Source organism: Chrysochloris asiatica, unplaced genomic scaffold, assembly GCF_000296735.1.
Source record: "Chrysochloris asiatica unplaced genomic scaffold, ChrAsi1.0 scaffold00031, whole genome shotgun sequence".
Taxonomy (NCBI): Eukaryota; Metazoa; Chordata; class Mammalia; order Afrosoricida; family Chrysochloridae; genus Chrysochloris; species Chrysochloris asiatica.
Window position 1 is genome coordinate 11,883,432 of NW_006408549.1, and position 13,096 is coordinate 11,896,527.

Sequence of the window (13,096 nt, forward strand, 5' to 3'; positions counted from 1 at the left end):
CTGGACTCACTTGTTTTGCAAATTGTGGCTATTTGGATGGAGGTGAGGTGGTGAAAATGTCATTGTTATGCTCTGCCCAATGGGAACTCTTAATCCTCTTCTGATCTTGAGAGAACCTGCAGAGTGGTTAAAATCTAGCCCAGGTGTGGGGAAATACAGTCTGACGTGCTCCCTTTTTGCTAAGGATGGGGTACAGATTTGGAGATGCAGGTGACCCCTGGCCCTGGCCCTGGCCCTAACCCTCCACCAACCTTGTGGTTGGCACCCACATCTTGTAGCCTTAACCCCCCCCGCCCTCTCCATCCTTCGCCATCCCTTTCGGTCTCCTGCCTCCTGCCTGTGTCTCTTCCCTCTCTCCCACTTTTCCTCTCTCTCCCGCTCTGTCTCACACGCACCCTCTGTTTATTTTCCTGCCTCCATCTGGGCCCTGCTGATATTGTAATCACCCTGATGCACGTTGGCTCCTCTCCTCTCCCTCCTGCGCTCACACACTTACTCACACACAATGTGCCATCCTGACAAGCCTTTTACTTCTGATAAGCTCCGATGTGTGTTTAATGAATACAAAGCCGTGGTCTGGGTGCCGCCTCGGCTGCGGCCGCCTCTCCTGCGCTCCTTTGCCAGAAGGTAATCTCCGTGAACAGGGGAGGGGAGGTGGGCGAGCAGGCAGGGAGGAAGGAGGAGTGGAAGGAGGAGGGGGGAGCGTGGGGAGGCAGCTTTTCTCTTTCCTTCTCTCCCTTTCCAAATGATTCAGAAGTCGATAAGACCAGGAGAAGTGAAGATGTAACATGTTATCTGTCGCTCCTCTTAGCTGGCGGAGAGAATTTACATTTAAAGATTAGCAGTGGGAGAAAGAGAAATCTGCCTTTTGTTGTGCGGGGTGAGAAGGAGGCATCAGTCCTGGCCTTGACGCTATCTCCCATCACCTCTGGTATCCAGACAGGACTCACGGAGGTGAGATTACCGGAGGGCCTTATCTTTAATTGGGTTTAGTTTTGCCAGTCTGAATAGGTTTTAAAGAGACTCGATAAAGGGGAACAATAGATTATTTATTGACTGGACGCTCAAGCCTTTAGATGAAGAAGGGAGAAAAAAGGCTGTTTAACAACTTGATTAGTTTAGTTCATTTTTATTTTTATTTAAGGTGAGACTATCTACCTTTTTTGTGCAAGAAAGGACCATAGAACTTAGGTGCCATTTGAATGACTTAATGTCTTTTTTTTTTTTCCCCTTTTCATCCCTACCCCCTTTCCTTCTCAGCTCCAGTCCCCGACCTTATTTTAACAAGAGTTTCTTTTGCCCCCTTGGATTTAGGTTTGAGGAACTGAGCCACGAGGGTAGAGGCTTTTGGAATCGATCATCAGTGCTTGGTTTTGCACTGAGTGTAACTTATTTTGAATTGATGTTAATGGTGTTTACATTTGTGTGGAAAGGAAAAGAAGCCTACTTTTAATATGGAATTAGTTGATTTTATAGGATGATTTCAACTTTGTCTAGAGAAAAATTAACCAGCCCGGGTCTGTTAGATAGATCTGTATTTTGAATTTGAGCCATGACATTTTTGTGCTTGAAGTTGGTTATTTAAAATATGTATATATGTTTTATTGACGAGTGCTTTTCAAAAAATTATAGGATCAACGTTGGAAGGTTCTTAAAATGAATAAAAGTGCAAGTAATTGATTGTTTTGCCTGCTACCCATTGTCAAGCTAAGTGTTTTCATAGATAGATAGCTAGGATCCAGTAACTAAAAGCCTAATTAAAATTTGTTTAAAGCCAGGGGGGCATGTTTCCTTGTTGACAGCAGCAGATCGATTGGGTAAGACAATAGAGTCCCATTATTTTACTTCCATTGACTGAACATATTGACATTTCAGGTTTGCTGTTGCCTCAGTGAGCATGATGAACACTGAAATTCACAGACCAACTGGCCAGAGTGGCACATATATTACTGTATGTCATTTCTGCCTTCAGGTTACCTTATCACCCAGGCAGAATGGGAATGGACAGCTTGGAATCTTTTAGAAGGGATAGGGTTCTTGTGGCTAAGCAACTGACAAATAGCATGTGTTTAATTGTACCCAGGATTGGGTATTGCAGAGAAATATGTGAAGCACTTTTATTTATTTGTGAAGCAGTCTAGCTAGCAAACTTGCGTATTTTACAAGAAAACCCATTTTCAGGATTTGCCCTTAACTTTCCAAGAGGGATTTACAGTTAAGTGGCAGGTCATATCAATGAGATGTGTATTAGTTTTTGCTTAGGTGATATCTGTTCTTAGTCTGGGGTACCCAAGCACCTGCTAAATCAATATCTTGATCAAAGGATGCAGATGCGTAAAGTTGTTTTAAAAAAAAAAAATAGGGCCTGTTTTTATAAATAACAACAAAAAATGGGCTGTATATATGTTATACCCATGTGCAGATATTTATATAAATATATAGATATATAGAATATATAGATGCATTCCAAGCATAGGCAAAGGAAATTAGAGGTATTTGCTGACTTAAGATAATGTACTTCTTTTCACATTTTATAGTCTTTGCAGAACAATCCTAAGTATTAAAAACACATTAAGCCAAAGCACTATGAACCAAAAAGAAGTGAATATGGAAAAAATACAGAATGAACTTAGCATGTTTTTTAAAAAGTTTAGTGAAAATGTAAACTGTTATTAATATACCCTATACACAGCAATTGTTGTCATCTAGCAGACAACTGATGGCTTTTACAGTATTTAAAATAAAGCTAGTCCTTCATACCATTTTCATGAAAATGTTAGGTTTCTATTTGATCAGCAGGTGCTGTTGAGATGAAAGCCATGTGTAAATTTTCAGAAGGCCAAAAGTGTCAATTCAGAAAAGGAAAGTGATAAGAGCAAATGCAATCAGTTTTCCTGTTTTCAATTTGTGCAGGATTTGAAGAGCTGTTTTGTTAAACTGCTACATCTGCTCCAATATGAATATTGAACTACTTCCACTAAAAATAACACCCTATAATTTGGAAGCTACTGCAGTCTTTTGTTAATGTGAGTGGGTTATTTAAAAACAAAACAAAACAAAACAACAACAACAACAACCAAAAAAAAACCCAAAATAAAAAACCAATTTTCTATTCTGACAGTCTCTTGCCTAATGTGCATTTCAGTTGTTGGCACTTTTATCCTCAGCAGATAAATGGCATTATGCAATAAGGGCTTGACCTTGTTTGACTGTAAGAGAGGCTTCCATAGGTGAAAATCATGGTCACATGAAAAGGGTTTGCACAAAACAAAATTCATTTTAAGATAGCCTGCTCAAATACATTTATTTAAAATGAGATAGTTATTCCTTACATTTTCTAATGCTACAGTTTTTAACTTAACTGCCGGCTATTGTAACAAAGTTAACACTATTACATTGCATACTGAGCATTCTGTGATTTATTTCACCTTTAAAATACCTGCAAATGTACGTTTAAACTAATCAGGGATATTTTACCTAACAGGGCTTTCAGAATAATTTTTTTTCATGCTTAAATAAAATGATTAAATTATGCTTGAGTGCCTGCATACAAAAGCTCTAGCTTCTATAGTACTGCTAATCAAATAAGTTTTATGGGCAGGGAAAGCACCCCATTAGAGAAAGAAATGGATGCATTTTACTAGGGAGATTTCCAGGAAAGACATGTTCTTTTCAAATTATTCAATATTAATTAAAAAGAAAACATAACACTTACTGAAGAATCATAATAAAAATGTACTTCATCCATATAATAAGAACATGAATGGTGATGCTATCCATGTAAAATAGAGAATTAAGGTAGAAGGAAGACTGTTGAAATTTGGATAAGGTTCATTCAATATTGACTCATTCCACAATTTCAGATGGATTGACTCGTGGCTACAGTAATTTGTCCAGGGTGAGACGTGATCACTGCTTAGAGGCTATATCGCCTGGAGCTTCACGCTTGAATTATTACACACACTTCACAGATCAACCCAGTATAGGTCAGGAATGAAAAAAAATGGGAAGATAGACATTAGCATGTTCAGTATTAATGAGTGCAGTGATTCTTCTGAAGAACCAAATGAAAAGAAGAGCTAGTTTGAATAATGGTATAAAATATATGTGCTTGTAGCTACATGTATGTAACCAACCAAAGAATAATGCTCTTAGGGAATGTAATTTCTAATTTGAAGCCCAGTTGTGGCCTGTTATGATGGTATACCTTTCAGAGACTTAGGCAGTCATGTGGGTGTATTCCATGGTATAGCACTAACTACCTTGCCACCCTCAGGAAATGATACCAAATCACATTTCAGTGTTAAGAAAGTTTATTTGCAGACATAGTCCCATCATCTTGGTATGTGGCCTTCCAGTGCATTGTTTTTGTGCTGAATTCAGGTTCAGTATTATAACCACAGAGCCTTAGGTGGTATCTACAGAGGAGAGTTGATACAGTGATGTGCCGGTTCTTCAAGGCTACCAATTAATTGGTGTTCCGTGTTGATATTTAGGCCTTGGGACTTGTTTGAACAAAAGTTTTAGAACACCAGTGTTGCCTAAAACCATTAGCATTTTCATTGACACCTGTTTAAAATGCACCTGTTTGATAGTTCTAATTGCTATTGCTTGTAAAATATAATTTATGAAGAAATAGTTCATAGTTGTCAAGGTGGTCAAGGTCTCTAAAGCAAAATAGCATTTGGTGAATAGAATCTTTACAATATAGATATAGACATAGATATAGAATATAGATAAGCACTAGACTGTAAACCATAAAGTCAGTGGTTCAAACCTACCAGCTACTCTTGAGAAACCCTATGCAGGGTCACTATGAGTGGGAATTGACTTAACGGCACTTTAACAACAACCACATGGGAAAGCAATGCAGGAGGCACAAATGCCATTTTGCAATTGTGTCTCCAAATAATCTTGCACCTCAGATTACCTTGGGGAATGTGATTGATTCATTCATCTGTTAACTCTGGGGCATAGACTACATTAGAATGTGCTCTGGGCTTCCACCTATAACCACCTATTTGTTGATCTTGGGAGAGAGGTGAGGGACTGACATAAAAGACCTATGATAAACCTTTTACATATATTTTTTATCATGTGTTGTAAGTAGTGATTAACCAGCTTTTCAATTTCTTCACTTCAAAGAGCTCATAGTCCATAGAAGACTCTGGCCATAGTTGCTTTTCTGGCTTGATGTTTAACTCCAGTGAATCACCTGTGTTCCTGAATTCTAGTAATCAAGGGCCTTGCTATTAATATGTGGCTCCTTCTAGCCAGGATCTAGTATGCACTTTTTTCTTTACCCACCCCCTTAGTCTCCACCTAGGAATCCAGAGTCAGCTAAAAGCTGACGGATAAATGCTTGGAGATTCCCAAATGTATACCATTTTACATCTTTAGATATTTCCTCATCTAGGATCCTCCATTACTAAATTCTCCTCTCTCATCAGAAAATCTCCTTCTACACTGCACTACAACACACAACAACAACAACAACAACAACAACACAGGAGCTATCTTCTTGTCTTCCTGGTCCCTGAGTCATACGCACCGCGTTCTTGTTACTCACCTTACCTTGATCTCATCTCCTTTGAGTGGGCTAAGTCTAACTCCCTGGTCACTTCTTAAGTTAAAAGGAGAGGGATTTCGCAGTATTTTGTAGGAAAAAGGAACTCTTTGTAACTGTAGTGGCATTGTTGTTGTTAAGTGCCTTCAAGTTGATTCTGACTCAAAGTGACCCTGTATAGAATTTCCTAGGAGCAGCTGGTAGGTTTGAACCAAAGACCTTGCAGTTAGCAGTCCAGTGCTTATCCTACAGTGCCACATCAGGAGTTGAGTAGTGTCATGTAAAGCATTCTATTTTAAAAAGTAGGACTGGATATGTGTGCAGTCAAACTGGTGTTCCTTTCCAGTTCAGTCACTTGGTGGCCTGTGTGCATTCCAGCCCTCAGGTGAATTTCTTAGAAGTAAAATGTAGGGCAAGCTTTGTGATCTCTAGAACTTCCCAACTCTAATATGTGTGATGGGTATACTGATATGATACAGACATTTTATATATATATATGTGGGAAAGAAGAAAAATAAAACAATTACATTAAAAACTCTGGATTGGTGGACTATTAGTCACTGGGAAATTGAATCTGTGTAGAACATTGCTGTCTTGTCATTATTCTCCATGATAAAGAAGTAGCATTGGAAACAGGGAGTCAGTTCCCCTAGTCCGCTTGTATCCTGAATGATTGTCTATAATTCCACTTATTACTACGCTTTCTTCAGAGGAAGGAATTCTTTCAGGTGGTATGAATAAACTAAAGGTGTTGATGAAAGAAAATAGCTTTTGCGCTTGTGGTTATTTCTTGCTTGAGGGCAGTAGGCAGGGACTAGAGGCTAAAACTTGGGGATGATGGGTTGTACTCACCAAACATTCATAGTACTCCATGTAGGCCCAAACATTGGACCTAAACAGTCTCTTCAAACAGTTGCTTGAAAGAACTTGCTAAGTTACAGGTTATTAAAGGAACAGGGCTCATTACAATTTGGTTAGGATCAGATCTTAGGTAGGAAGGAAAGACTGAAAAATTGTTCAGTTTCATTGTCTGAAGAGGCCAATCTGCTACTTCTAAAAAATGATTATAAATCTAATTACTTCAAAGAACTCTTTGCTTTTGTAATTTGCTTTGTACAATTACTGTAGGAGGTTAAAATGCAGACATTATTATTAGTTTTCTCTTAATTGGTGACATTGTTAATCTGGGTTGGGTTTCTTTGAAATTTAGGAGCTGTTGCATTTGTATAGTTTGATCAAGATGAGTACATTGCCACCAGCCAAGATGCCAGTGGAAATCTCTACTGTATGCCAGCAATCTCTATGATTGGCAGAACTTGGGAGTCTTGTTATTTGTTAAAAATGAAAACCATATTAGAAATCACTATTCTTTCGTAGGTTGTAGAAACATTTATCTTGTTATCCAAAGTTCAGTTCAAGACCCAAATGAAGTTTTTAGCTGCTGTTGTTGCAAAGGAGAATTTTAAAGTATATAACGAGGTCTTAGTGGGTACCAGACTTGATTGAATTGAAGATTACATCACAGAAATGGTTGAGAAAATATTTTTAAAAATTTAAAAGGACCAAGAGATGGGTGGACATTAATAAGATAGGAAGGGGAGGGGAAAAGAGGGGGTCATTGCTTCGGAGCATTGAGTTTTTGTTCATGGTGATGGGAAATTTGGCAATAGATATAAGTGATATTTGCACAGTGTGATTGATGTTAATTGATGTCGCTGAACTGTACAAGTGAAAGATGCTAAAATGACCAATGTTGTGCTATTTATGTTTACAACAATAAAAAGTATCCAATTTAATATATTTAATAAGTGTTAAGATTTAGCAAGATTTATTTTTTTTCCAAATGTTAACATGAGGGGAATCGTTGCCAGAACAGTGTGACCAGCCAAATGTGATAAGTTAATTAGAAAAGCAGGGAAGAGTGGATCACAATCAGTGCCCATGGAAACAGCAGTTAAGGAATCAAATGATGCATTGCATAGGGCAAATCTGCTGCAAGAGACCTCTTTAAAGTGTGAAAGAGCAGAAGTGTCACTTTGAGGGCTAAGGTGTGTCTAATCCCAGCCATGCTATTTTCAATTGCCTTATATGAAAGCTGGATAGTGAACACCATAGACCAAAGAAGAATTGATGCCTGTGAATTATGGTGTTAATATGTACTATACTATGGATCCCTAGAGAACAAACAAATCTATCTCAGGAGAACTGAGGATGGCAAGACTTCATCTCACATACTTTGGACATTTATCAGAAGGAACCCGTTCATAGAGAAAGACACCATGCTCAGTAAAGAAGTTGTTGTTAGGTGTCATCGAGTCGGTACTGACTGATAAGCGACCTTATGCATAGCAGAACGAAACACTGCCCGATCCTGGACCAACCTCATTACTGTTGCCGTGCTTGAGTCCATCAATGCTGACACTTGACCAATCCATCTCATTGGGGGTCTTCCTCCTTTTCTTTGATCTTCCACCCTACCAAACATGATATCCTTCTCCAGTGACTGGCCCCTCCTGACAATATGTCTGAAGTATGAGAGACGAAGTTTGGCCATCTTGGCCTCCAAGGAGCACTCTGGATGAACTCCTTCCAAAATGGATTTATTGGTTCTTTTGGCAGCCCATGGCACTTTCAATATTCTCTTCTAACACCATAACTCAAAAGCATCAATTCTTCTACGGTCTTCCTTATTCACTGTCCAGCTTTCACATGCATATGAGGTTATTGAAAATACCATGGCTTGGGTCAGGCGCACCTAAGTCCTCAAGCTGACATCTTTTGCTCTTCAACACTTTAAAAAGGTCTTGTGAATAGCAGAGAAACAGTAAAGTAGAGGGCCAGCAAAAAAGAGGAAGACTCTCAATGAGATGGATTGACACATTAGTTACAACAATGGGTTCATATCTAGCAAAGATTGTGAGGATGGTGCAAGCCTGTACAGTGTTTTGTTCTGGTGTACATCGGGTCACTGTGAGTCAGAACTGACTTGATAGCACCTAATAATAATAGCAACAGAAAAAGAGTACTAGGTATGAAATACTATTATAAAGTATATTTGGGAAGGCCCTTCCTCTGGACCCAGGGAAGAATGCATCTAACGACAATTGGGTAAGATGGCAGAGCATAATAATATTATGAAAGAGACACATAATGGCACCTGAAGGTGATGACCTGGAGCCTGGTGCCAAGGAAATAGCACACATCATAGCAGAAAACATTTCAAATGCAAATCCAATTTGGCAAGCAGAATATCAGACATTGGGACGCCATCCCCCAGTAGACTTAGTGAAAGCTTGGTGCAAGTTGTGTTTTAAATGCAAATTCTTAGAAAATTGGTTATCTGTTTGGTTGAACCTAAAAAGACTATCTACCCCTTTCCCTAACCTCAAGATATAGGAGATGTGAGTTATAAGGCAGGTCATGAGAGACTGCTAGTTTATTTTCTGAATCAATGCATATGTCATGAACACAGTGATGAGCAAACACAGCTGGGAAGAACAGCAGATGATATTGGGGCTGGAACCATGGTGTTTATCAGACTGCCTTAGTAATCCTTTCCTGTGAAAGTGTTCTTTTTAAGTGACTGTTAGGATTCGGTCACTTTTATCATGTGTCAGACAAGTCCTGTTTACTACCCAACCACTTTTCTCATTTTCATTCTTCTGTCTAGGTAGATGTGTTTGGAAATGAGATCCTGGTTTGACATCTGATGGTAAACAAATGCAGATAGTGATTTCTTTTCCTTTTGTTTAAATTAGAATAGGAAAGGAGTCCTGGTGTGGCGCTGTAGGTTAATGTACTGGACTGCAAAGTCAGTTTGAGCTACAAGGTTGGCAGTTCAGGCTCACCAGATGCTCCTGGGAAACCCTATACAGGGTCGCTATGGGTGGGAACTGACTCAATGACACTTAACAACAACAACATAGGAGCTTTGGCAGCTTAGTGGTTACGAGTTGGGCTACTAACTTCAAGGTCAGCCATTGGAAACTGCCAGCTGTTCCACAGGAGAAAGATGAGGCTTTCTGCTCCCGTAAAGATTTACAGCCTCAGAAACCCTATACTGGGTTTCTATATGTCAGAATCGATTCCACAGCACATAACCACCAACACCAGGCATAGGTCAGTTCAGGTCAAAATGAAACTAAATGTGATCAGTCTCCTTTGACTTGTCCAAGCTTGGAGTTGGCTGATATAAAATATCAAAGAAAAAATTAAGTAAATGGCAATGAAAGGAGCATCCCTAGAAACCCAATTTGAGCATTTTTAAAGAAAGGCACACATTGCATTGGTGTCCTGAGAAAGACAACTTTTAAAGTATCTGAAAGAAAAGTGAAATTTTTACTCTTGGGGGAAAAGTCCTCTTAGTTTAAAGCTAAGTAAATTAATCAATGTTTGATGAATACCTGCTATGTGTTTTAGATGGAAACAAACAGCATTCGTAGACGTAGTTCCCATTGAATGGCAAAACCTACCCATGAAATATTAAATTACTAAGAAAGATGATGGGAGTTGATTACCTATCACTTAAATGTTGCAGTAAGTGAGATTTTAGACACAAGAGTGAGTTGGAATTTATGCTTATCTTGAGACAGCTAGGATTTACCAAGGTAATGTGATTCCACTGGGGTTGTGTTAACTATTTCATAAAGTTGTATGGAAGAATACAGAAACCCAGATGCTGAAAGGTCTTGGAGGAGCCCTGGGGTCAGTGAGGGTGGAGAGAAACTAAATATAGAAGGGACCAGTCCCTAAAAAGGACATCATGATAGGTAAAGTGGAGAGTCAGGAAGAAAAAGAGGAAGACCCTCAATGAGCTAGATTGGCACAGTGGCAGCAGCAATGGGCTCAACACTTGTGAGGGTGGTGCAGAACCATGGAGTGTTTTGTTCATTGTACAGTAGGGCAACTATGAGTCAGAGCTGACTCGATGACACCTAACAACAGCAAAGAGGAACTTTGGGTGATTAGTTGGAAATAAGAGAAGAAGTGTCTTGAATATCAGACATTTAGATTTAAGCTTTATCTTCTAAGTAAGTCAGAAGATTTAAAAATGTGTATATGAGATTCATCAGGGTCACAAAGTAGGGGGTGACATAGACAGGGCCCAGATTGGGTTTAGGGTTTTCCATTTATCACCATAATTCTAGAATAGTTCTGCTTTCACAAAAAAATTGCTTTCTCTAGGAGATTTTCTAGTTGGGCTTTTTAGAACAAAGGATAGTAAGGTAAAATAAATGTTAATGTACAGAACAAAACAAACATGTGTAAGAAGCAATGGATACAATTAACTTAGTTTTTGAAGAATTTTCTGATTTAATTCAAGAGGTTGGGGGCTGGGGGACTAGAGGCCCAGGTCGCTTTTGGAAGATGGTTGCATCATATAGATTTTAGATATTGCAGAAGAGATTGCATGGCTGGGTTTGTGGGACAAGAGGGAAGAGGTATTACAAAGGAAACACGATTAGAGCTTGGATATGGAGTAGATTTTGAGGAGAGGAAGATTTAACAACTAGGATTATGTGCTACGTGCAGTTTGCCCAAATTTAAGCATCACTTTGTATGTTTTTTATGGGCAGTGTAAATACATCTACCTCAGACTTAGAGAATCACAGCTTCTAGCAAGATGCCTCAGGTTCCACTTGTATAACCCCAGCTCCAGTGGATCTTGGGGTTCAGCTACTTTTGGGAGATGATGACAGGGCTGTCAAATATTAGGTCTTCCTTGTGATTGTTAGGTGCTATTGAGTCAATTTTGACTCATAGTGACCCCATGCGACAAAGTCGAAGCACCCCGTATGGGTTTTCTAGGCTGTAATCATTCTGAGAACAGATGGCCAGGGCTTTCTCTTGAGGACCCACTGGCTGGGTTCCAACCACCCACTTCGTCTTTACCTGCCAGTTGCTTAACTGCTGCACCACCAAGGTTCTTGAATTTTAAAAAATTTTATAAGGGTAATTATTACATGATGATGGTGATGTGCCATGGAGTTGATTCGGACTCACAGTGTCCCTGTATAGGATCCAGGACTGTAAATCTTTATGGAAGCAGTAAGCCTCATCTTTGTCCCAGGTGGCTCTTACATTTGTTGTTGTTAGTGCTATCGAATTGGCTCCAACTCATAGTGACCCTGTACTAGGTTTCTGAGGAGTAGCTGGTGGGTTTGAATCACTGACCTTGTGGATAGCAGTCCAGCGCTTATTCTGCAGTGCCACACCAGGACTCGTTATTACATAGACCATTTTTATTGGTTTCTCTGGGACTTTGCTCCCTCAGGTACCTTAGTTTATGTGCAGATTTCTCTTTTGTCTGCAGGTGCCTCCGGGCCGTGAGAGAAAATGAAAACTGATCAGGTGGACTGGGTTCTGAACCTTTTTCTTCCCACTCAAGCAGATTTTAAACATTGCTCGTTTGATGCTGGATAAATTATAAAATGCCTCTCAATTGTAACATTATGTAGAGGAGAGAATTCAGAGACCAGAGTCAAGCAGTATTTGATGTAATAACAGAGGCAGTGCTTCTAAACCTGTGCACCTCACACTGTTGGCTCCATACTTCTGGGGAGACGGAGGTGACCTTTAAGTTATTTCCAGGAGTCTTCAAAGCCAGATGTATTCCAACATCATCCCTAGTCTCAGTATTAATTTATTTGAGGATGTTTTAAAAATAAACTTAAATTAACCTGAATAAAATATTACTATATTAATAGAAGCTTATCTTAAATGCTATCATGTGGAGGACCATAATATATATATATATTGTTGTGAAGTGACGTCTAGTAAGTTCTGACCCATAGTGACCCTGTATAGGGTTTCTGAGGAGCAGATGGTGAGCTTGAACCACAGGCCTTGTGGTTCAAACTGACTTTGCAAGTCTAGTGCATTAGCCAACAGCACCACACCAGGACTTCTTATATATATATGGCTGGTACTTCACAACTCCTTCTCTCTAAATATATATATGTATGTATATATGCTTTATTGACTATACAGAGACTTTTGATTGTATAACCAATATACAATCTAAAGTCAATATACAATCAGTATACTTCACAACATTGCAAAGTATGAGTACTCTGGAAAACTTAATTGTGCTCATGAGGAACCTGTACATAGACCAAGAGGCAGTTGTTCGAACAAAACAAGGGAACACTGAATGGTTTAAAATTAAGAAAGATGGGCAACTCATTCAGCCTGTATGATGAGCAAATAATCCAATGAACTGGGTTATATGAAGAAAAACATGGCATCAGGATTGGAGGAAGACTCATTAATAACTTGCGATATGCAGATGATACAACCTTGCTTACTAGACGAGGACTTAAAATATTACTGATGAAGATCAAAGACCTGAGCCTTCAGTATGGCTTGCATCTCAATATAAAGAAAACAAAAATCCTCACCACTGGACCAATAAACAACATTCTTATCAGTGGAGAAAAGATTGAAGTTGTCAAAGACTTCATTTTGCTCGATTAGCCATCAACACTCATGGAAGCAGCAGTCAAGAAATCAAATGACGTATTGCATTAG

At 39.2% G+C, this 13,096-nt stretch overlaps 1 protein-coding gene across 1 annotated transcript in view; it reads left to right on the plus strand.

The window, feature by feature from the left end:
* Window positions 1-505: 505 nt before the first annotated feature.
* LOC102819969 (protein CBFA2T1-like) overlaps window positions 506-13,096 on the plus strand; it is a 225,340-nt gene continuing 212,749 nt past the window's right edge. Inside the window, 4 exon segments of the mRNA XM_006859256.1 lie at window positions 506-601; window positions 603-627; window positions 812-895; window positions 898-954. Of these exon segments, the coding sequence (XP_006859318.1) occupies window positions 506-601; window positions 603-627; window positions 812-895; window positions 898-954 (262 nt within the window).